Genomic DNA, 25,672 nt, shown 5'->3' on the forward strand with positions numbered 1-25,672 from the left:
GCTGTTCCCAGAGAGGTGTTGCACTTAACTCATTTGCATCTGCTCAGTGGTGAATTTTCAGTCAAGGTATGTTTTTTCACTTCTCTTTCATATGAAAAGTTCTTACTATTTAATTTCAGTGTGGTTTGTTCTTCTTGGAAACCATTTATTGAATTCTTAGTAGGTTTCTGGTTCAGTGACAAAAGAGCTGATATTATTGTTGTTCCAGGAAAATGGAGGAGAAAAATAACTTTTGCTAATGTGATTTTGTTAATGTGATTTTTGTTGGGTTTTGCAGAGCTATAACTTTTACAGAAAAATGCTTTATTTCAAAGTATCCAGTGTATCAAAGCCACAGGTTATTTCATCTGCCATAGATACTGTCCCATGTACTGGAGGGTAAGGATTTCTCCTATCCAGATTACACTTCATGTCTGTGATCACACCATGGGTGCCGTTTCTTTCACTAAAATAATCAGGAAGTACAAGCTGCTAACTTTGTTTGTGGCTGAGAAATTACCTACAAAACAGCAAGGAGAAAACAGAGTCAATTATTTTCTGTACATGCTGATAATTTTGTCTCTGTTTATTATTTTTATTGTAAACTTTGTTGGGCAGGATGTGGAAGTGCATGTGTGTGTACCTTACACTGCTAACCTGTCTCATCTGCACTGATTGAACGGCAAAGGCTAAACCTTTGAAACTTATACTACAAAGAAAGGTTTTGGATGACATTTAAGCTGCATTATTAGGTTCTTTTAAAAATCTGTATGCAAATAAAGAAAAATTCAGTAGGAGCTTGACTTTTAATGTGCTGATGAAAACAAAGACCTTAGTAGTGGTATTGTAATTAGAATCATGTAACAAAAAGAGCAAAGGTTGAAATAAATGCTATACTTTCAGCTATTCCTTCTCCATTACTCAGTATCCTAAGCAGCCTTCTTAGCGTAATAATAGCAAATAGCCATAAAGACAGAAGTGTTCAAATAGTTAGCCATTAGAATTCTTCTTTTAACTTTTTGTATGTAATCTTACAGATGCTGTCTCCTAAGATAGGGGCAGACTTTTATCTTAAACAGCTGTACATATTTTCTTAGAAACTAGAAGACAGTTAGATGAGTAAAAGAAATCTCTATGTTCACATGACCCTCTAAGATTGAAGTATCAGCATACTGAGTAACATCACTCATATGACTTTTATCTGGTCTCTGATAATGTGCAATCATTAAGAAAAAATTAAGAGAAGCGTCTTTGCACTCCAGGTTCATTTATAGATTTCCAGATGTATTTCTCTTGTTTTCAGTGTGAATAGTGAAAACACAAGCAGAAGGGATAAATACACCTAAGTTAATAAAGACCTTGGAATAGTAGACCAAAGACACCTCCAGAAAATCTTTGTCAGGTTTTCCTCTGGGCCTTTTAGGACATGCGAGAACAAGATTAATTGAGTTACTCAGTGTTACCTGAACATTTTGTACCGACAAACTAACAAAAGAACCGCCTTTCCTACTGAGTTAGAGCTTCCTGAAATATATATCCCATCCTTGCACAGGAAAACAGCTTTAAAAATTCTTTGTAGCTATGTAATAGCTCAAGTATTTTCTCAGGCAGAAAACAAATGGAATTTGGGAGAATTTTAGGACATTCATTATGAAGACCGTAAAATTTATTGTTTAAGAATAGCCAGTATTTGATAATCTGTTTTTCATTAAAAGAAGGGAGCAAAAATCCCTTCAACACTCAAATTCTACTGTTTTTAAAGTCACAGTAGGAAAAAAATTCATATTGCAAGTCTAGGAAAACTTACCAAAGAATAGAGTTTTGTTTTCAAAACAAATTCCCTCTCAGTAACCAAATCAACTGCAAAAGTACACCTGAACCTATTAGCAATGCTAATTATTATAAAGTAAAAAAAAACCCACAGGGAAAAATGCCATTTAGCTAAAAGTTCTACTTTTCTTTAAAACTACTCATAAGCCTTGTTCTCTTTTCAGTCATGGATTTTTAAAACTCCCTCTCAGCACTCCATACAGATGAGTTTCCCCCTACCTTATCAAAAGGCTTATCTTCCTTCCTTCTCGTGTTTAACATACTTCATACATCGAGATGGAAAATTATGCCTCTGCCTGGCTGATACACAGCTGTACAGGAGCAGGGTACTTTAAAGAGGAGGCAAAAACTATCCTTTGCCAGCCCTTTCTGGGCTTTAGCAACATGTAGTTACTAAGGAATCACACCCTAGAGCAGTCTTTGGCTGCTGACTCACAAAAGGGTGGAGGCACATGGCTGAACCAGCTTCTCCCCTCGGCTGGGTGCCCCTGAGCAGGGATAGAGGGAGGAGAGGGCATCCCAGTGTTGTGCCAGCCCTGAGCCAGGTAGGCTCAGCCGCAGTGGGAAAGCACAGAGGATGAGAGCAGTACTTTAAATTTGGGCCCTGCAGGTTGGCTTTACACAGATCAAGTTGTAACTGCTTGTGATCACCACAGCAGTGACACCTAGTTTGCTTAGAAGTAAAGATAATGAACTGGGACTGAGGGACTCTGGTCATGGTCTAACACCCCACTTAGGAGTGTTAAATGTTGGAGAACAAGCACAAGTGGGAGATACAGACCAGAGAAACACAAGGGGCAAAGCTGCCTGCTCAAAGCACCTATCTTCAGTCTGATGACAGGCAAGTCCAAAGCATTCAGACATTGTGGCAAAGCTGCTATATCAAACTTCACTAAAATACTTCAGGACTTTTGATGTTCCCTGAAAGCGTGGATTTGACTTACTTTTGCTTCTGTGCTATATTTACGTCCCCTACATGTTAACTCCTTATCTTGATTCAGCAAGGTTGGGCTGGTTTGTGTGAACCCTGCAAATAAATCTGATCATCCAGGTTTGCAGATTCAGTAGCTTTGCACAATAAGGTATGCCACAATGGTGTTAGTATTGCAAAGAACACACTTCAGACTATGGTTAATTTGCAGAGAATGGAGCTGTCAAAATGCAGAAATCCACTTTAACCACTCATGTTATCTGAAATTACAGTTAAATGCCACAAAAATAGTGAGTGATCCATGGTAGAGGGCCAGGTCTTTTTAACATTAACAGGATTTATGTATGCATGCCCAGGGGCAGAACTGGTCATAGGTGCTTTTCCTCCTGCTGTGTTCCTGCCTTGGCAGAAAGGAATAAGCCCTTTGGGACCGTGCCCCAGTGCGGAGGTGGTCTGTCCCTTTGCCATGGCTGTAAGATTTCCTATCAGCTGTCTGACTGACTGAAGGGCCGCTGCTCTGAAGTGTCATGGGTTACAAAAGAAGGACAGCAGGTCCCTCTACCCACATACATGGAGCACAGCAATATGCCACTCTCCTGATGTGAAGGGTAATGGGAAGGTCTACAGGCAGGCCAATAAACTGGAAGTGTTTCATCAGGTAGCTTGAGCATTTTTACAAAAAGCAGCTATTAAGCCTTTATACTTCAAACCTGAGACCTGATCCTTAAACAAGTAAGTAGGATGACAGAAATATTGCACTACCTGTTGCTAGATTTTGGCTCAGCTCTGCATGCACCTCTCACTTCCTTCTGCAGCAGTCTTTCCCTAAAATAAGCCATATTCTACTCTGTATTGTATTTGGATTCTGCTTAGATTGTAAGCTTGCAAGAGTTTTGCACACTGATTATCCCCAAAGCCTCTGGCAATCAGTGTAACACAGCCAGTATGGCAGTGTCTGCAGAGCTGTGCTCCTGGTTCTACCTGCTAGACAGCAGCAAACAGCTCAACAAGAAACAACAAGATGGAGGGATGCAAAAAAGTCATACAAGTAGGCACACAGGCTAGATCCTCAGCTGGACTGACTGCTTGCAGTGCCCTCCAAGTCAGCGTCAGCAAAGTAATGACAAACTATAGAAGATGAGGTCTTTTGGATGTATCAGCAGAAATGAGCAACTTGCTCACTGGTAGCCCACTTAACAAACATATCATTGACACATTCTCTTTTTCTGGCCTTATTCTCCAGATGGAAAGGTCTGTGAAAGGCTGATTTTCCTAGCTGTGAAATTAGGAGATTACAAAAAATGTACGCCATACCTGTTCCTTTACCTATCACATAGATAAACCTGGTCCTGGGACACATAATACACTTCAAGTCACATTTTGGCCTTTGTAACTGTACAGCTTCAGTTCAACACTGAACTTCAGCCAATGAATCTTACAACCAGCCTAGTGTCATCAGGTTATGTATCATAAGTCTCACCTCTGTCTGACACCTGAGCTCAAGGATGAACTTTTATTTCTTTATTTCTTCAGATTGAGTCGCCTGAAACAAACCCACTTTACGCTGTTTGTACTCTGGGGAGCCCTCCCACATGCTCCTCGTGCAGAATCCTGTTTTACCTGTTCCAGACCAGCTCACAGATGGCTATTCACCTTGACATCACCTAGAAAGGTTTCTTGGCCTGGTCCTTCTTGTGCTGGGAGTGCACACAAGCTATGTTCTCCCTAAGTAAACAACAAAAGAGTAGATGAAAGGTGTAAGGCTCTGAAGGTGACCAGGAAATGTCTGCTTTGTGGAAATTCTCTCTCTGTACACACATAGACATACATACATATATATATATATACACACACAAACATATATTTAGAATTATTAACATCTTGTCAGAGAAGTAAAATACATGTTCCTTTGCATATTCATACAGTCATGTCCTACCCATTGCTAGGGGGACCTCAAACCTCCATAACTTTCCTCCCAGATTTTTTACATTGTACAAAACAATCAACAAACATTTTCATCAGACATTTCTGATATGTCCATCTATTAATATCAAAACACTTATGGGTAGATAAATAAGCAAAAGCAGTTATCTGCTTCCAGGCCTGAAAACTGTTAGAGGTTTACAGTAAATAGCAAATTCAAATAAGACAAAGAATTTGGAATAGCAATTTACCAGAACAAGGGAAACAGTTTAAAACTTACAAGCTTTCTCCATACTGGTATTTTTTCTCCTCTGTGAGTTGCAAGTTCATTTTCAAAATGATAATAGTGCAATCTAAATAAAGCAGTCATAATGAATCAGACATGAATGCAGTTCATGAATGGCTGGGATATTGGTCACAGAAGTTTTAATTTATAACACATGCTTTTTTTAAAAACAGCATGTGGAGGCAGGTCGCATAAGACAACCTCACCTTCTGATTATATCTTTCTTCTGAGAAACTTTTCTTTTTTTAATTTAAAATAGTCACCTTATAGCTCATAAATTCCAGTCAGCTGGGTCAGCAAAAGGGACATTTCCCAGAAGTAGAAGGAAGTAGAAGTAACAGAGTGGAGACAGATTTGTGTAGGTGTTTCCAGCAATGCTTTGGAAACAGTCTTTTTTTGGAAATGTAAGAAGACAGCAATTAATTTTCTTCTACAATAAATGTAGTCTAAAAATTGGCATTTAAATCATACTACAGCTAATAACTATACAGTATGGGATATCTGGAGTTCCATTTTTCTACTCTTACATCATATATTTCTACCAACAGGTTAAGTAGTTTTCACTGCACACTGGTTTTAAAAAAGGGGTTCAATGGAACATATTGATAAAATTTGCCTTAGAATAAATATACTCTGGTTAATTAACTTTAAAAAATCAAAGAGAAGTTTGACTTTAAATACAAGAATCAAACCATTTCAGATTTTTGACTATTTTGAAGCTGGGTAAAATATGGATCCAAACTGTATAAACTATCTAAGTTTTCTAACATTTTAAATCAAAATCCCAGATAAAGCTCTCATAAGCCTGGCATATACCTGACTTAGGAAAGAATTCTTATGCATTGTTTGGTCTGCAACTCTTTTCCCTCTTGAGAAATTAAACTCTTCTTTTTCCCTTCTTTCCTTCCTTCCTTCCATTTCAACATTAATATTTCTCCTTCTTCATCTTTCCTTTCTTCCCAGCAGCAGGGCTTCTCCTCTGTTTCACTTAGAAGCATTATGTTGCCTTCCAGAACTCACATCCGCTCATTTCCCCTTCACATCTTCCTGCCCTAAAATCCTGCCATGAGCCTTTGCTGCCTGCTGCAGAAAACTGTCACACACAATTCTACACAGTGCTTTCTCTTCTACAGTGGTGGCAAAGTGATGGTACACAAGTTCAAAGGGGACATGATTAACTTAAATCAGAATATTTTTTTAAATTAACAAAGCTGGTCAGAAGACAACATTTCTGTTCTAGAGAAAAACTGGTGAAGGGTCTTGACATTTTTAACAAAAGCAAGAAAACAACCCACGGAACAAATGCACACACAGAGGATAAATCTGCCTGGGAATGGGGATCACTGATAAGGGGTTTTGAAAGAGGCATCTTCCTTCTTAAGCAAGTGCCTGAGGGATAAACTGTAGTGAATTGGGCTCTTGCAGTCTCTGGGGTTTTTTTGGAACTACTCCATTTTGTAAAGGTATTAAATTCTTTAGTTGGCCAGAGAGAGCAAGAGTGGATCTGGGTCATCTGCTAAACTGTGAACAATCAGTACATCTTCTCCTTTGTTCAAGATAAGAAATTACATCTTTAAAATATTTTCTGTTAAATTACCCAAATCTTTTGTGAAAAATCTTTCTTTTAAAATCAGTTTCTCCAGAAATTTTCTATTTTTATAGTCATTTTAATGGAAAAGAAAATTCCCCTCCTCCAACACTTTAAAAAGTATCTCCTACATAGCTGTAGTAATATGTGAGTTTAAGGTACCAGAAAACATGATCCATTAACTGTAGCAGAGCAGAGGGACAGAACCCCCTCCCTCACCCTGCTGGCCACTCTGCTTTGGATGGACCCCGAAACACAACTGGCTTTCTGGGCTGCAACTGCACTTTGCTGGGTCATGTCCAGCCTCTCATCCACCAGCAGCCCAAGTCCTTCTTGGCAGGGCTGCTCTCCATCCCCCAGCTTGTGTTGATATCAGGGGTTGCCCCAACCCAGGGGCAGCACCTTGCACTTGGCTTGTTGAACCTCCTGAGGTTTGCATAGGCCCACCTCTCAAGCATCCCTTCTTTCTGGGTGGAATTCCTTCCCTCTGGATGGCATCCCTTCCCTCCAGTGTGTCAGTCAACTGCATCACACAGCTTGGGTCATTGGCAGATTTGCTGAGGGTACACTTGATCCCACTGTCTGTGCCAATAAAAAAGACATTAAACCTTATCTTTTTGTTAGCTTTGGGTACAGTAGTTCTTCGAAGTAAATGTAGCATATGCTAAGGGAATCTGTCTCTCTAAATTGTTACTCTGTATTTTTTGGTTGGGTCTGACATTCTGGAAAGAGCAGATAGGACATATCTTCTTTGCAAACACCAGTGCTCAAAACCTGTGTATGCAGAGTGAAAAACAAACTGTCTGCGCCAGGTTCCAGCAGAGCTCTGTCATCTCCTGTTGCTAGCAAAGGAATTACAATAAATTAACATACAATTTAATTTCAACACTGGCAAAGCATGCAAAGGCAAAAAAAATTGTCATCCAAACACTGACTGTTGTAAATCGACACTGTAAACCACACTACTTCTCGGCTGGAGAAGTGTCCTGAACCTTCCAGATCTCTCAGCGTTAAAAGTCATATCCATGTTTATACAGTTTAATCACCAAATCCCTTTCTGCATGTATTCAAATACTTAGTCTTTTCAATAGAAACAGGGTGTATTCTCACTCAAGAACTGTTGTCAGTAGTGTTCCCCCGGGTTTTCAGTAGAAAAACGGGCTCCATTTGGATTATATCTAATTTTTATCTGCTGTTACAATCAAGAAAATTGCAATACGGTTTGAAATTCACTATAGTGTGAATTACACACCATTTCTAATAGTTACATCTGGTTTTGAGCTTTTCTCTACAATATATAGAATATGGTGATTTCTAACTATGCTGTCTGAAAACTGACCTCTTTCCAATTGCAAATACTTCATGTACTGGCTAAGTGAGGAGCAGATACACAAAAATAATATGAAATTACTGTCCCAGCTGCTCAAGAAATAACAACAACATAGCAGGACCTAGTGTTTGACCTAGGAAGGACAAGGCAAAATGGTTTTCTAAAGTTTATAATTTAAGAAGTGAAGCACATTACAGACTAGTCTTCTCCTTCAGAAGGGAACTCACCATTGCTTGCACTGCCACACTCTGATTTTAGTTTTTAAAAGAATATGAAATTTTGAATAAACAAGCAAACAAAACCCTCCAATCCTTTAGTAAAGACAACCTGCCATTGTAAAGACAATGAATATCATGTCACATTTGTATTGCCTTCCATGACACAAATCAGTGATGCTGGGGATCATTCTCTGAGATGATCCACAAGGAAACCCATTCAGGAGGTTGAAATCTAAGTTTATAGTTTAGTGTAGCTGTTGTCAGAAAATCTAAATTAAACTAGGACCATCTTCAGAAACCCATGCATTAGAGGTGGTAACCTGAATGTAAATATCATGTCTTCTGAATTCTACCTGCTCAAAAATAAAGCTGTAATTTCACTTAAGCATTATATAGTTATAGTTAGATACTTTCTAGCCTATCCTGTTGTCAGAGCCTGAAGTGCTGTTTGGAAACTGCACCATTACGCAGCGAAGCTGTCCATATATCCCTGTGGTGAAAGGCATTAAGAAAACACAAGGCATTATTACTAATTTACAGGACAGATTCTGCCTGTGGCGTCTTCTGTGCTAAGGACTCCTCTGCTTGCATAGAGCCATGCTGTGTCTCAGCAATGGAAACAGCAAAATAGTGACTGAAACATTTCCAGCTGCTGGAAGGGATGACTGAGGAGGTGCAAATGTGGTTTTCAGACATAATGTGACAGGTTAAAATATTTTCTATGCTTTTCTAATTACAGCAGAGTAAAAAAATCAGTTACCTGTATGATAAGAAATGAGGAAGGCAGTTGCTGTCAAAGTAATCAGTATTAGACTTTGGGACAACAACCAGTCAGTCCCACATACTGTGAGCTTCTTTGGGAGCTCTTTGCTATTGGAGACACTTGGGCTTTCCTCAAAGTCCACACCTGTGACAGCCAGTGGTAAAAATATGCAGAAAATGCTGCATTATTGCAAATACGTGACAACAGTGTAAATATTATAGTGACTGGAGGCACTCAAGATGGCAAATCTCTTATTTTTTCCTAAATGGCTGTCAAAATGTCTTCAAGGTGCTAGAAGTAAAGTGCTTTCAGGGCACAGAGCCAGTTCATATGAAAGGCAAATCTTTCCATTAAGTATTTAATGCTCAGAGGGACCAATACTGACAAATGCTATTTGGCCATTAGACCTTCACATTTTTCTTAGTCATGAGAACCTAATGCTGCTACCCAGGGAAAAGAGTAGTATTTCAATTGCTAAGAGAAAGGTGTGGCTAAACTGAGCTGAAGAGGTCTGGTGGGAGTAATGCATCAAAGAGCAAAGCTTTAGAGGACATACATGTGCACGTCAGTGAGGGAGCCGTGAGTGGAGGTTTCTGCACTGCTGAACAGCTCTTCTGTGCCTCCACTACAGCAGGGAGAACAAAGGAGCATCACTCACTTATCTTCTTGGGGAACTGGTATGCCTCAGGACTCATAGCCTTTTCCTCTTATCATTCCACCTCTGAGGTTCTACTAATATCGTCCACTTCTCTCTGCAAGATATTCCCATTGTTCTCTGTAATGAAGATATCAAGCAATTTACTGGCATGGTTAATCAGTGCTCTTCTGTCTTTCATACTGAGATCAAGACTGTAACTAAATTAATTGAACCCCAAGACCAATTCTGAGAACCCACCCTAGGAATGGCTCAGCTCCTCCAGCCCATGTCCTGAAAGCTGTCATCAGCCAGGTGAAAATTCACCTTTTTATTTTCCAGCTTAGCTGGTTTTGGCCTGGTTCTTGCAATAAGTTTGAGCTATCTGGGTTTCAGGAAAGGCTGTTTTCTAAAGCAGGAAATTCTCACTTTAAGAAAGAAATATAATCTAGCTGCACAAGCTACTCTTGATATGATCACTAGCATTTTATTTCTTTATCACTGGATACCTTAGCTATTCACTGGGCTCAGGGTATTGTCTGCCATTTGAGAGGTGCATTGTACTGTTTGATACCATCAGACCTGCCATTTCACATGGTATCAGACTCCTGCAATGGATATTAAATTGGTCTCACAATGCTAGTGTGTTAAGCACTGAATTTTGTAATGGTGATGGAGTACAGAAATCCCTTGTCTACAACAGAAAATTCCTGTGGTGCCTGCAGAGCTCAGGGGACTAGATACAACCACCTTTGACTTCGTTCCAATTTGGTAAATCTACAGGTCATATTATAAAACTCAGGAAGTTTACAGTCTCTTATTTTTCTTTGTACTTCAGTTAATTTGTGCAAATTGTGATCATTCATCTTGGTATTCTGACACCATGAGTGCAGGAGTGTTAAGGTACATGCAAGATTTCAGCCCCAGGACAAGACAGGGCTTCCCAGCAGTCACTGACACCCAACAGGGAGCCCTGTGATGTTCCTGAGGCCAAGGCATGTTGCTTTCACTCCAAGCACTGCTTTGGCTGTTTCTCTCCCTGTACAAATCTGCAGTCTGGCTTGCAAGACAGTTCAGCTAGGGGAGATATGATCAAGATAGGCAGTGAACCAGCTAGGAACAAGAATAAATTATGTTAATAGATGGTTATCTTCTCAGCAACAGATCCAATGTCGAGCATAAACTCTGCAAATCTTAAAAATGTAAGCAAACCACAATCTGATCCTAGCTCCTGTTCACAGGAGGCCTTCCAGGTAACAATAGAAAATACAAAACATTGTTTTGAACCAAATATGAAAATCAAGTAAACAAAACCCAAAAGATCACAAGTCAGACATGGCAGCAGATAGACCTTAAGCTCAGTGATATGCTCAGAGCTTTCTGAAAGCAAAAGCTAACAAAGCTCAAGATAGCAGTATGCAAGAGTAGGCTGACCCAACATCACATACATGGGAAAACACAGAGGGCTGATATGACTCAGTGTCAGAAGCGTGATAAACGCATGCACAAGCCTGACAGGGCTCACCCTATCTCTGAAAGAGCAGACATAGCCTGTGACTCCCCAAGCCCTAACCTGAACTCTGGGTGTGGGCTGAATCTTGCTCCATGCACAGTCCCCATGAAAATGTTCTCAAGGATAAATTCATGTGGATGACTGTTCTTCACTCCTGCAGGGATTTTGCAGTCCCACTCCTACTGCAGCTCCTAGATTTCTCACTCTCCTGACACTAACCTAAATGCTAGTTGTTGGCTGAGCTCTGGACGATGAGCACTCATGGTTAACCTTACCTGTTCTCATATGGGAAATGCCAAAAAAACCAAACCAAAATACCCTGCCATCCTTGCAGAGTGAGCTTGTGGTCAGTTTTCTCCTGGTTGAGTATTTTCCTTCTCAGTTTTCAAAACATTTTGAGCAAACACACCACAGTACAGACAGAAAAAATGTAGATCCAGCTGTTACTTGTGTTGTGTAAGATTTATGTTCTTTGCTGTTAGTCATAAAGTTATCATCTCAGTTCAGGGACACACGAGGCTTCTGGTGACTCCTGACACCAGGCTGTGGAGCAGAGTCACATTAAGTCTAAAGGAGAAGGAGTTGGGCAGGTCCAAGAAGATCAAAATCCTCAAGAATTAAAGACTTGAGAAAAGAAGCTCATAAGGAGAGGGAGAAGGAGTTGTGAGATTGACATTAAAAACCTCAAAACTGATGATATTTCCAAAGATGGAAGATTCAGATTCAATATTTATTTAAGTATATATACTAACTGGAAATAACTTCATAAAGTTAAATACCTCATTCAACGTTATTCAATAAGCTTGTGGCCTCTTAGTATACAGGTGTGGGAATCACCTAATTTCCAGATTTTATTCCAAGTTAAACAGAATAGAGATTTGGAAATAGATCTTCCATCTGCCCAATGACTACAAACTGGCTTATGGTTTTTTTAACACTTACATTTAAGACCTTCATATACTTCATTTCTTTGTAGACATATACTGTCTTGAGAAAGCTGGAGATGAGAGAAAAATAACTCTGTAAATCAGAGCAGCTTAAAATTTCTAAGATGTTCGAACAGCAGAAATCAAAGTGTGTGCTGAGAGGAGGTGGAAGGCAGTGATACGTTTTTTCAGAGCAGTTAGATAGTTTTTGAATTAAACTTCTTTTTCTGGTTGTGAACTACAATAATAAAAGTGTCTGAGAAGTACAGGATGTTTTACTTCAGGGTAGTTCTACTGTGTTTACTAATCCATCATGTACAAAAGGGAAGGGAAAAACTGCACAGCATTAACATAATAGAAATCTTCAGGAAAACAAAATGCTAAACCAGGTACTCAGCTCTAAATTTAACTTAGAGAATTGTTGCTGTGAGCATGTCACTGTGCACATTTTGTATGTATCACATTTGCATTTCCTGATGGCCCCACAGTTGCAGACCTCCTTTACTTTTATTGACAAACCCTCTGTAATATTAGCAGAAGGTTTATTTTTGAAAAAGAGACAGCTGAGGGATTTATCCTCATACTCCATTCCTTCATCCAAGCAGTGCCTTGATATGATATGCTTCATAAGAACTCCAGAGCAGTGTTCAATGGATTTGGCATTTCCTATTACTTATTTGCTTATACCCTTCCCTTTTTAATTTAATGATGCTTTGATGCGGACTTTCTCTGCAAAAGGAATGTTCTCACTCCGTGTATGGCCAACAGCAGTTTTGCTGGGGTATATTCTACAGTCCAGGATCTGTGAAACATTTCCATACAAGAGGAGTTACATAGCTCCAAAGAACAGCCCAGTGAGTTTACACATGCAACAAAACTGCAACTGAATCTTTGTAGCAGGAGTCCTCCACCTAGTCCTTGTGCTCACCACTGACTGAATGTGCCCATGAAGCCTTATGACAGCCCATATCAGAAATTTTCACAGGAGATACTGAATCCACTCCCTTTTGTAAAGTACTCTTAGTAAAATTACTGCTTACTTATTACAATAATACATGGCATTTATAAATATTACAATGGGAATGATAGATGATCAGAGCTGTATGGTAGCAAATTTCTGATTAAATATGTGTTTTCTCTTCTCTGCAAATCTGAGAACGAAGAGGACATATTTCTGCAAGGAAAATGGTTAATTTAAAAAGTTATTTCTTGCTGAACAATTTTAGCATACGCTGCCCTTGAGACAGTTATGTAAAACTAAAATATGGATGGCCTTTATGTCAGCTTTGAGGAATACAGATTTCTCAGGAATGAGAAAGGTGCTGTGAACATGCAGATTTTTAAAAGGTCAGAAAGTAAGCAAAAAGTAGTGTATGGATATAGGTTTGGGTTTTTTCTCCTAGATAATAACTTTGTCAGAAGAAACTCAAAAGAATAAAATCAAAAACTTTTCCTGCAGTTCATCTACGATGGCTGTTGTTGAGGTACCACAGAGCTTTACACAGCATTCCTGCACTCCCAAAAGACCAAGAGAAATTTTCCTTAAAACCAGTACTAAGTCAAGGTCCAATACATTGAGCACTACATCAGACTTGTGTTCATTTAAAATATGGACCTAAGCCTCCTTTATTGTCTTTTTTTAATTCTTAAAAATCAGAAACTAACATTTTAACCATTTCTTCTGAGGGAAATCAGCAGCTTATCCTTTTGATCTCTGAAAACTTGGATTGTTTTAAAGGACTAATTCCCAGGAAACTTTCCTATATCTTCTTTTGCTATAATTCTGCATTTCATTTCACAGCTATAATGCTCTATTTTATAGTGTCTATAATGCTCTATTAAGCCTAAATATTTGCTATTTTCACAGTGGAGTTATGCTTCCCATGCTCTAATCTTAGTGTTAACATCAAGGGGTAAAGGAGCCCCTGCAAGGTCTTGGGTGCTTCAGAAACTCCAGGGTGTCTTGTCTCCAGAAGATCTCTCAGAGGTCTTGTACCATATACCAACCCCATGCAGATATCCCAGACAGCCTGCACTTTCCAAAATGCCAATATCCAAGCACCTGAATTGCCTTACAGGTACCTGGCTACCACTTTCCCTCAGAATCACCAAATTTTTTAATTGCCTCTATACACACTGAATGCAGCTCCTCAGGCTTTCTGTGCAAAAAAAGGCAAAACTCCCCATTAATATGCCAGACCAAATTGTCAACAAATGTAGATTTCTATTTCAATTTCCAGTTCATCCCTCCTGCTTCACTGCCTGAATGTCTCTGCTTAAGTATTCCAGATCTTTTTTTTCCTCTGGGATATTCTTTCTTTTCTAACCACATAACTGAAGCACCCTAATGACCAGAAGGGTAAACAGAACAGTACATACAGGCTGAAAGCTGACTCCAGCAGCCCAGTGTGGCACATGGTAGACCTGATGCAGAAGACTAACACAGCACATTTCAGTTGCCAATATTGGCCTCTCAACTCCTGGCTGTGCAGGCTCTGCGTTCCTGGTACCCAGGCTGCCTTGTTCCTCCTGACGAAAATCCCTATTAATACAAGAAAAACTTTTCTCTGGTTCCTTCTGTGACTTAGATGAACCAGTTTTGTGTCCCAAAATTAAAAATAATTTTAAAAAAGTACTTTAGGGAAAGCCAGTTCCCATAGCACTCTCAACAAAATCTGCACAACTTCCTAAGGAACCTTGCTGAGCAAGGGCACCTCAGTGAGGTAGAAAATTCCAACAAACGAGGGAACTTGCTGCTGAAATTCAGCTTTAAGCAACCAGGGACTTGGTCTAGTGGGAGGTTCCCTGCCCATGGCAGGGGGGTTGGAGTTGGATGATCTTTAGGGTCCCTTATAACCCAACCCAATTCTATGATTCTATTTTTTTTTTTTTTTTAGCCTTAATCCAACTGGAATTTTCATTTATTAGCACAAGAAGCACAAATTAAGGAATTTAGGATAATGTGGGTTAGAAGGTCTGTAGGCCAACCTCTTGCTCAAAGCTGGGTCAGCTACAAAATCAGACTATGCTACTCTGGTCTTTTATTGCTGGGTCTTTGAAATTTCTGAGGATTACAAGGCTGAAATTTAATGATTTAGTGGCTGGAGAAACTTGCAGATTCTGTGTTTTGATCCTGAAAGAGGCTCTAATGTTAAAAATATTATTTCTCACTTCAGATTAAGTAGGATTCTTGTCCTAATCTACTCTTTCAGAATGACAGCAAAATCCAGCTTTGGTGACATTTGCAACATTTTGGAGGTCATCTTTAGTAGATCATCTTTAGTAAAAAAGTTTCTAAAATATTGATGGCAGCAAGTAGGGATCAAACACGGACTGACTCAAACATCATCACCAAATCTGAACTAAATCAAAACTTTATAATGAGATGAGCCCTTTCCCTTATACAAAGGTCCTGTGATCAGGACAGTACTCTGAACCAGTTCATATTTTCCTTCTTCTTCCAGTTCTCACCGCAGTCCAACAACGCTGTTCTTATACATTTCAGTTATAACTATTTTACACAGAGATGATACCCTTTGCCAGAATCATCACAGTTATTGACTGGACTGTATAAAGACCATTGAAAAATAACATACCAGGTTTTGAAAGCTAAAATGTATAGGATATTATTTTTAGGAAATTATAACCCTGGAGAGTTTAAAGTAAGAACATTCAAGATTTCCACGTAGAAAAAAAAGCATTATGCAAAGTGCTTCATTACACTTGATTGGATTTCTACTCTCTCCACGCCCTTCTTTAGTAGGAATTGGGTGGCTTCAACTCCCACACAGGGAGAAAAATTAGTAGCCTCTTCTCACCTTGGTCTCATTGTTATTGAAATAACTACTTTCACAGAACAACTTTTTTTCCCCCCGCCTTTTTCCTAACATAGTTGATGTAGATGCATTTAATGGTAACTGCAGAACAATAATTTCTTTCCATGGTGGGCTTCAAGCTTACACAACAAATAAAATCTAAAAATTACACTTTTGAGAGGTAGCTCCTCTGTATATTTTCTTTATTGCCTTAGTTTTCTGGCAAACTATGGAGCTTGTGTTTAAAAGAATTTTTTCTTTTACAAGGTTATTTTTGTCCCAGTCAGGTTCCTGAATCTGGTTCAACATGAAGCCTCATAAACCACGAGAGCAGCCATAAGGTGAAAGGGACAGTGAAGGGTGAATGAAGAGCAAGAAACCTTTAAGTTAACACTGCCACAGAAAGTGTCCGCTGATCTACAACCTCAAAGATGCTAAAGCCCATTAGGGATTCATTATACAAAGGTTGGATATTAAAAATTAATGTAGTGGGATCCGTAAAAGCAGAACATTTTAGGAATGTTTCCCATACTTCCTGTATCTCTCCAAAATAACTAATGCCTCCACAGTAACGCAGAATTAAAAGGACATTCAGAGAACGTTTCAGAACATGTTTCAGAGATGCCACAAGAGTGATATAATTTTGCCTTCCACTATTCATTCAGCCAAAGATACAAACCCATTCTGAAGCCAAAGAGAGGGGTACGAGCAGTCCCATTGGGCTTGGATTAGATGGAAACAAGAGTCTCAATGAACTGGGGATAGATGACAAAGGTGATTTTTTCCAGGAGTAAAGGTTGCAAGAAGACCAGGTTGAAATAGAAGCTTTGAAAATAAACCTTATGGAGGAGATATAGAATTTATAAAGAGGATGGGTCACCTATATTTTTGTTGATACTAAATTCTGAATGTTAGAGTCCACCACTGAAGCTCAGTCTTCCAGCACACCTTTGGGTTCTTGCTGGGCAATGCCTCTGCTTATGCCATTCCATCATATGTCCTTCAGGCCTGCTAGACCTGACAGTGTGGAGCTGAAGGAGGAATTATGCATTGAGATTGTTTTTTTATAACCTGTTACTAAATAAAAATCCTCCTTTTCCTCGCAAATAGATGTTCTGCAACCAAATCCTCCAAAGCTGTTAAAATAAAACTTACCTTTCTTGGCCAGCAAATACCTGTCTGATGGTTGCAAATGAGGCAATTTAGGGGACATCCTACAGCCTCCTAACAACTTGCTGAATCTATCAGGTTTACACTCAAGCTCCTGAGGGCAGCAGTGGCACTTACACAAAGTCAGCAGGACTTCCAGGCTTCCTTGCACAGACCACACTGTGGAAGACCTCCCTTACCTATAGCAGCTTTTAAACTCCTGCTATTTCCCATTTCAGTCACAGCAGATCTGTCAGGCAGATACCCTTTTTCCTCTTATGGCTCTGGCAACTCCTGTGTTACATTTACTGTAGCTTTTGCATTAGCATGAAGAAGCAAGGATGCTTGGCAAATCAGAACCACCAGGGGACACTTGGCTGCCCAAGCTGGGCTCAGAGATGTTCAGGACAAACTCACACAAAAAATACAAAGCATTAAAGCAGGCTGGGCTCTGCACAGAAACAGACAGTCACAGGAGAGGCTGGGGCAGCCCTTGCTTATTTCTTTCTGTAGCTAACACATCTTCTAAAAAATCACCATGCCAGAAGTCAGCCAGTGCCTCTCTCAGTTTGCAGCCACTCCTTCAAATCCATATTTTTTTCTCCCAGCTTTTCCTCTCCTCTGTGCCACTGACATCCAGCTGTACATGGGGCTGTATGTATGTATGCCCAGCCAACTGTATGTATCCAAAACCACTTTTGGCCACTGACAGCACTTAAAGCAAACTAGGTAATTGTAAAATTCTGCTAAGGATGCTACAGACTGGGTGTCATACCTATCCTTCACTCAGCCTTGCTAAGAAATTCCTGAAATAAATGGAAAATTAGCTGCTTTCTAAGCAACTTTCATCATGAATGATCATCCATCAAAGAAATTCCTCATTTGGAGAAGACTAGTGGGGCCCTGGGCCTACTCTATCCTTTGCCCTTGCAAATCAGACTGTGTAGGAAAACATCAGGACTGTGTACCTATGCTTTTTTTTACCTATGCTTCTCTCTTTTGCTCCAGCAAACCATATTATAGCAATTGACATCATAAAAGCATTTATCTGTTTTAGGCTCCACCTCTTGTCTCTGAGGTCTAAATTAGCAAGGTTAATATTGCAACAATCTCAGAATATACTAATTACAAATTTCACACCTTGTTTCTGCACAACATGTAATCAGCAAAGTCACAACAGCTGTAAAATATGCATTACAAAGTCCCTCTCTTGCTCCCACAAAGTAGATCACTGCAGGTAACACTGAAATAACCTGAATTCTTATTACACATTTCAGAACTTGTCCTTGTATAAGACATGACTGAGACCATCATGAGATATTTAGTTATTCACTGTATCTTACCATACAGAAAATGTTTAGCATAGTACAAGGAAAGATTAACACTGGTGTCATTACTAATAAAGTCAGGAGGTCAGTAGCTGTAGGGCTTCATCCAGACCCAAACTGATGGTGCAAATCATTCACCTGAAGCAGCATATCCCATTTGGGGAGTAAAGCTGTGCTGGAGCTTGCATTAATCCAGTAGCAGCATTTACTGATCACTGACCTTTTTCCCCCTGTCCTTACACTCCTTAGCTCATATCTCTTGATCCTTAGAGGACTTTTTGTTCCAATTCATCACATTCCCTTTCTTTTCTTTCAAGAACTTTCATAGGCCCCAGCATGTGTGGCTGCAGCAGGGGACTTTCCTTCCACATTCTAAGATTAACTGCTCTGCTGGACTCCAGGTGTCATCCTTGGCTTGCTGACTAACTCCTGCCTGTCTTCTGGCATGCTCCCTCCAGTGCAGTATGTGTGGGTCAGTCCTTGAACGGCAGGACATCCCATGAGTTTACCAAGAGATGCCAAGGTGCCTTAGTGACTCTGCCCAGCCCTCAGAGTTTCAGGCTATGGCACGGGTGACCACCACCTTTTTGGAGTCTTTATCCACCTGCTTGTAATGACAATACAACAGTTGATTGACTCCTCCTTCCCAGTCACTCTGCAGGGGTTCTTCACTTACAGCATTGGCAGGATCTGGCTAACACCCAAAGTATCCCCCATGACCCAACTCCAAAGCCTTCAGCCTTGGTGAGGGCTGGCTGCCACCAGCATTGGCCAGGACACAACTGCCTCCCACACAGGGCACCCTGAAGCCCCCTCCCATCAAAAACTTGTCATTTGTTCCCAATGCTATTAGCAAAAATACTCCAGAACAACACGAGATAATGACTGACAGTGGGTTTTATAGACTGTCAAGGAGGAGGTAACTCACAACAGGAGGTGGACTCCATCAGGTTCAAATTCAGCCCCCACAGGAGTCCCTCAGAACCACTAATGATAGATTACTTCAGCTGGGCAGTATTTCAATCAAAACTGTCACATAAAATGTTATTGAAAGTCCCTGGTGAGATACTAGGCTTGTCTTGCATTGCACAGAAAGTATTTGTAGAGAATGTGTGAAAGGATCACATTTATTTTCACCGATATATGACAAGAAAACAGCAAATCACTGCCTTCTCTAAGCTGTGGCTTTGTCAATAATTTATTCAGCAATCACATACTTCAGATGCTATACAGAATAGCATCAAGCACATCATTTTAACCTCAAACATTAGGGTTTGTAAATTGATAATTAGCACATTTTATCTTGTTCGCTCCTCCATTTCTAGCAATGCATTATGGAAGGACTTGAGCTAAAGACCAAGGAGGCAGGCTGCCAGAAGCCCCATGTCATGGACTTGGTGACATCCTAACTAGTCCCTGCACACTGTTCTTAGACCACAGTAATATGATAGAATTAACTTATTTTAAAGCATTCTAGATTTTTCCCTTCTAAAACCAAAATCTAAAAGAGATTAATTGCAGAGAAAATACAGATAAATCGATAGGCAGTTTTGGAGTTGCTATTTGTTGTAAATTAAATTCTGTAAATGAATGAAATGAAAATCACAGAAAAGGCCAACATGGCCTTTATGACCACTCTCTTAATTACGAATGTTTATTTTATTAAATGTGTGCATACATCCAACCTCAAAGCATAAAATAATGCACTTACAATTTTTTTTTTTTTGCTGGTTCACAGCCTACTACCAGCAGAAGAAACAATTTCTGATAATTTCATCAAGCAACAGAATTTCTCTATTCCCAGATGACCTCTCATTGGCCATCCGTTAGTATTTCACTTCCCACGTGTTTTTGCAATGAAAAGTGCCAGCATAGAAAAAAAGAGAGACTTGAAACTGCTGTTTGCAATTTGTTAGTGGCATCTCTCACAGCCACACATGTTGGGCTTTGAGATATTTAAGGGCTACAGTGTAACACAAAGTACACAAAATATGACCACCATTTTTCATCAATTCTGCAACCAATAGCCAAATTTCTGTATGCATATTAAGCACTCACAATTACCAGCCAACAATTCCAGCAACCAGAAAACAAATGAGAACCCTCATCCTTTCAGGAATGGCAAGTGTCCCTTTTCACTGTCAAGTTACCAATTGAATAGGACAAATGTCTTAATTAAGAATACATTTGAAAGTCTTCCGATCAAATGATAATATAAACAGTGGTTATTATAAATACCTGGAAAAAGACAGTTTTTCTGTCACTCAGTCCAGAGAATTATATGTACTGATCTGGGAAGCCAATCTCTCATTTGAATAATATCTCAGCATTCATTATCCAAGAGCACAAGAAGAAAACACAGTTAACATTTTATCAGTAGTGAGTGATGCTGCACACTCAACTTCTGTTTGGTTTTAGTAGCATTCAAGTACACATCTGACATTTCTGCCTGTAAATAGTTCCCTGTAAGATCCCAGGCTGTTCTGATCTGTAGAATGTTTACAGCATTCTGGTTTTCAGACTCTGCTCTTGCACCCAAGCTGGCTGACTGCAGCCTGACTGCAGACAGGTCCTGGCTTATATGATGGCCACCATCTCTGCCAAACTGCCAACCCACCCACTGTGCACCTCTTAAAACTGAGCTCTCTCGTGAAGTTGTACCACTTATCTCTTCTGTGACTTGGCTGCAGAAGGAGACTGTAACTCAGAGACAGAAATACATGGACAATTTCAGTGCAAAGCTGAAAAAGGCATGCTGCTGGCAAACACTGATCCCACAGCATTCTCAGTGCAAACTAGAGCTGCAAACTAAATGTCTGTTTATAGTACAGTCATAATATTTGGAAAAATATACGGTGTTCTTCGGGGAGGAAGCACCACTGAATTCCACTCAATTCTTGCTCTGCAGGGGAGAGTGTAAAATGTTGCAGGATGTGACCCAGAACTAGCAGCTTTACCAAGAGCAACCTGAGACCCAAGGTACACCTGTCCTTTAGGAGACCATGTCTAATGAAATAAAAAATAAGAAGACAAACTAATGATGAACATCCTCAAAGAATGAACAAAGACTTGCTGCAGCTCAGTTCTGGTGAATAAAGGCTGGTAAATGTTCTCTTCTGTTAACCCATTCACAACAATGTCTGTTGTTGCTACATCCCCTCTGTTTCACTTGCCTAAAATTTGTCCAGGCAGTCCATAGCAATGCTGCCTGTGAAACATTCCACAGGCATGCCTTGTGTCTATCAGAAAGCAAACCAGGGAGGTGTAAGCCTGTTCAAAAGCTATGCTTCTAGGAAATCAGGAAAAGCAGAGACAGCTCTTCTTATAGTGTCTTTTGCAGCAATGAGCTAGATGTAGCAATCTCATGTCACCTATTTTTCTCTTCACAGAAATGGTTTCCATCACAACTGAAAATGTTACACAGCTGTACAACACAATCACCCAGGAGCTCAGAGTCAGTACACCAGATTTCCGCAATAATTCAGGAGTGCATCAGATAAAACAAAATGAATGTGTCAGTGCAGATGCATGGAAATGGCTACAGGATTTTCAGCCTGCATTCCTCTGGTTTATATTTATTCTGGGATCAATAGAAAATTCCTTTGTGCTCACCGTCCTGTGTTTCCACAAGAGTAGATGCACAGTGGCTGAAATTTACCTAGCAAACATGGCATTTGCTGACCTGATGTTAGTCTGTACTTTACCCTTCTGGGCCATTAATATTTCTAATAATTTTCATTGGCCTTTTGGCCTGTTTCTTTGTAAAGCCATCAACATTATGAGCTACATGAACTTATATTCTAGCATTTATTTCCTGACACTAGTGAGCATTGACCGCTACCTGGCCTTGGTGAAAACCATGTCTCTTGGACGGATGAGACGAACTGTCTGTGCCAAATGGTATTGTTTTGTAATCTGGACATGTGCATTGCTCATTTGTTCACCTACAATGGTGTTTCGAAATCTGAGTTATTTTAAAGAATACAACATCACAGCCTGCGCTCTTCTTTACCCATCCAGCTACTGGGAGCTCACAAACAACTGCTTGCTGAATATTGTGGGGTTTGTGTTCCCATTCTGTGTAATTACCTATTGCACTGTGCAAATCATCAAAGCCTTACGAAGCAGTGAGCTACGAAAAATGAACATAGTCCAGACAGAAAGGAGAGCCACCATGCTGGTCCTTGCTGTGCTCTTGCTGTTCATCATTTGCTGGCTTCCATTCCAGATCAGCACATTCACCGACACAATCCGTTACTTCTCACCCACACTCAAATGCCTGGAAGACATCAATGACATACTGACCCAGATAGCCACGTACTGTTCCTTTAGCAACAGCTGCCTGAACCCAATCTTGTATGTGATTGTTGGGAAAAACTTCCAGAAGAAGGCTGTGGAATTCTACAAGGACTTGTTCACAAGGAGGTGCAGAAAATTACAGTCTGTGCAGATGGAAAATTCCCTGGACACTGTAAGAACTTCCATTTCAAGCGAATACCCAAAGAAAATGTCTGTTTTGCCATTATCCCAATAGCATAATCTTAGGAAATCCTTACAGGAAGAATGCCTTCTAACATATCAGTCTCTGCTCCTATCCATCTGCTACAAGTCCACAGAGTAAACACGTACTAGTGTTCATTATATGAGGGAAAACAATGGTTTGATCTTTTTGGAAATTCCATAAAGAGACCTGCTTCTAATGTTATTGGATGTTTTTCATGACTGAATCCTGTTTTGTGGCTTACTTACATTTTCGTGGCTGAATAATATTTGGCTCATGTATCATTTGGAATGTTTGCATTTCTAAGGTGTACATACAATTCTCTGAACAGAGCCCCAGTAGAGAAGCTATTGTCAGGATTGTGCAGCTACTTATGGTACCCACAATAGTGTGTTAGATAAGATTTTTGATCTGGGAGGGGCTTGTGTTTGAGTAAGTTCCATTAAGTGAATCTATTTTCAGATGTGTCCATCTTTTGGGTTTTTAATTTCTCTCTTCAATCATCCAAAACTCTCCGATTTTTTCATTGACAAGCAGTGCATTTTTGCAACTGCTCCAGTTAGTTACAGATTTACATGAGCAAGTGTGTGTGGAAAGTAGCTGGAAAAAAGGTAAAGCTGTAGTGGAAAGGAAGCTGCATCCAGCTGCTTGCAGTTAGCTGAGTTTTCTTTGTAGAAGATTCTTTACCCCTTCTACCTTGGAGTGAAAGTATTAATTTACTCCTTTTGAGTGAGTGAATGCTATTTACATTCACGCTTACACTTCAGCTCAGACACTTGGGTTTTTAGTATTCACAAAGCATAATTAATGTTTTTTAATGGATATATAAAATCTCAGCACAATTGGTATAATCTCACAAGCGGAAGAAACTGAGAATATGAAGGAGAGCATCACCTAACTACATTAGAAATCTAACTGAAGATAACAGGGGTCTTGAAAGTTCAGAGTATTCAAGAATGGCCTTTTCAGATTCTAGTAATACCTACATTTTATTTGTAGAGTTAATCTGTGAGATTTTAATACAAGATAGCTTTTCCCTAATTGGACTGTATTTTTGATCTAAGTTGATTATACACATAAGAAAGCTCGTAGTGTACTGAATTGTCTGTATGCCCTTTAACCTCTAGGAACCTTGATCTAAATGGAGTGGAAGATGATCCAGTGTATGCTGAAACTAACAGTCTTTTTTCTTTTTAAAGCACTTAAGGTTACAGCTTTTAAAGCCACCAAGGGAAATGAAGTTTGGTGACATAAGCAAACTCAGACTGCAACTACATGGTCTTTATTCATTAGAGCTTGAATGGAGAAATAAAGTTCATTTAAGATGGGAAATTTGTATTAAACCTTCAAATAACTGAACTGCTAATTAGAAGTGTGCAGACGTGCTTTAAAGACTACAGGATTTAGATCACCCTATGTGATTTATAGGCGATTTCCATAGTTTTTCTTTGATAACCTAGTATAATCTTATGTCATAAATACTTCTACTGCTCATTCTTTTTATTGTCTGAAGCAAGAGGGACAACTATGACAAAACACTGCAGGGCTTTCTGTTATATCCAGTGTTATCACATTGTCTCATCCATGAGCATGCTGTTCAAGCAACCATTACACAAAAGGAATTCCATGCAGAGGTTATTCAGGCAACAGAAGTTATTTCTGAATATTTGGTACTGAGTAGTAAAATATAAAGATGTTATTGTGTTAATATCACATTAATTTAAACAATGTAAATACATAGACACATTTTTTGCTATGCAGTAAGCATGTACAAAAGAAAATAAAGTACTTTGAGAAATGAGACTTCCTGGCATTTTCTTCTCCAGCCTGTATCCTGTTACTAAGGAATGATTTGTCAGAAGTTCAACTGTTCCAGTTATTTACTTCACCTCCTGTTACACCAAAGGAAAGTGAGCTGAAACAACAGAATTTTAGCTGCTTTGAGATCTTTCTTTTCAGGGCCCATTTCTGACTGGTGCTGACCATCCTCAGTCCCTTTGGAAGTTAAAATCTGAATTAAGGCAGCTAAGGTACTGAAATATTTTCGGAAGCTTTTCTCTGCCTGCTGATAACTCAAGGTCCCATGCAGACACCAGCAACAATGGAAAGCCCCTGCAGCAGCTTCTGCACATCACAAAACAGAGACTGTCACAGACTGTTTAATTTACATTTTACTGACTTTTCAGTGTGATGGCATGTTTGTGGTATTCACATGCATCATTTATACAGGCAACAAAAAACCCCCAAGAAATAAAGTGTAACATCCAAGCTTTATCTGACCAACTGACAGTTTCCAGTCACACTTGGCTTGGTTCTGATCTCAAAGAAACATGACAAAATATGAGAATAACTTCTGGTAAAATTAGGTCAGACTTTGTCCTGAGAATTTCAGAGCTGAAGATGCCAAACAGTATTCATATAATCTTTTTATTCCTCTTCATCCTGTCCCCATTGTACATATGATCCCATCTTCTCTTTTACCTGAAACTGCCACAACTGGTATCAAGACTTTTGCCATGCAAATGCCTGACTCCCGATTCAGCCTGACAGAAGTGGGGATCATCGCCAGAGGAATGGCCAGATGATATTTCTGGCTATCAGCACCTACAGGCAGGAATCATTCTCATTTCTCCACTCTCATTTTTTCAAGTGGATTATTGGCTTCACTTGAAATGAAAAATTAACAGTTTAAAAGCTGTTACACAAGCAGCTGGTTCTTGCTGCGGACAGAAGAAAGTTGCTCTTTTTTAGGCATTGGTTTCAGTGGAGGAGTTAGGATCTTGGTTCAGGTCTCCCAAATCCCTAAGCAGCCTTTAGCCATTGAACCATCCTTACACTCCTTTCTTCCATCAGTGCATTGCTGGTTTTCCAACCTATATTGGCTCCTTCCTACTTTGCTGTTTCAAGCTCTGTAAACTGTAGTTAGTAGGGCTTGATTATTTCCACACTGTGATGGTA

The 25,672-nt window shown here is 39.7% G+C and overlaps 2 protein-coding genes across 3 annotated transcripts in view; both read left to right on the plus strand.

Moving 5' to 3' along the window:
• On the plus strand, positions 1-24,351 carry BDKRB2 (bradykinin receptor B2). The gene is made up of 2 exons (XM_082282960.1): positions 1-66; positions 21,603-24,351. Exon 2 carries the CDS (start codon positions 21,605-21,607, stop codon positions 22,745-22,747), a length of 1,143 nt encoding a protein of 380 aa, XP_082139086.1. The 5' UTR covers positions 1-66; positions 21,603-21,604; the 3' UTR covers positions 22,748-24,351.
• The window catches only part of BDKRB1 (bradykinin receptor B1), a 34,446-nt gene continuing 8,777 nt past the window's right edge, over positions 4-25,672 (plus strand). Inside the window, exon 1 of one of the 2 annotated variants that reach the window (XM_082282962.1) lies at positions 4-66. The gene's annotated coding sequence lies outside the window, so the exon portion shown is untranslated. Of the gene's footprint in view, positions 67-22,590; positions 22,685-25,672 lie in introns of those variants that run through there. The other variant, XM_082282963.1, reaches the window with a different exon arrangement.

The sequence above is a fragment of the Coloeus monedula genome (assembly GCF_965178545.1).
Source record: "Coloeus monedula genome assembly, chromosome: 6".
In the NCBI taxonomy this organism is placed as follows: Eukaryota; Metazoa; Chordata; class Aves; order Passeriformes; family Corvidae; genus Coloeus; species Coloeus monedula.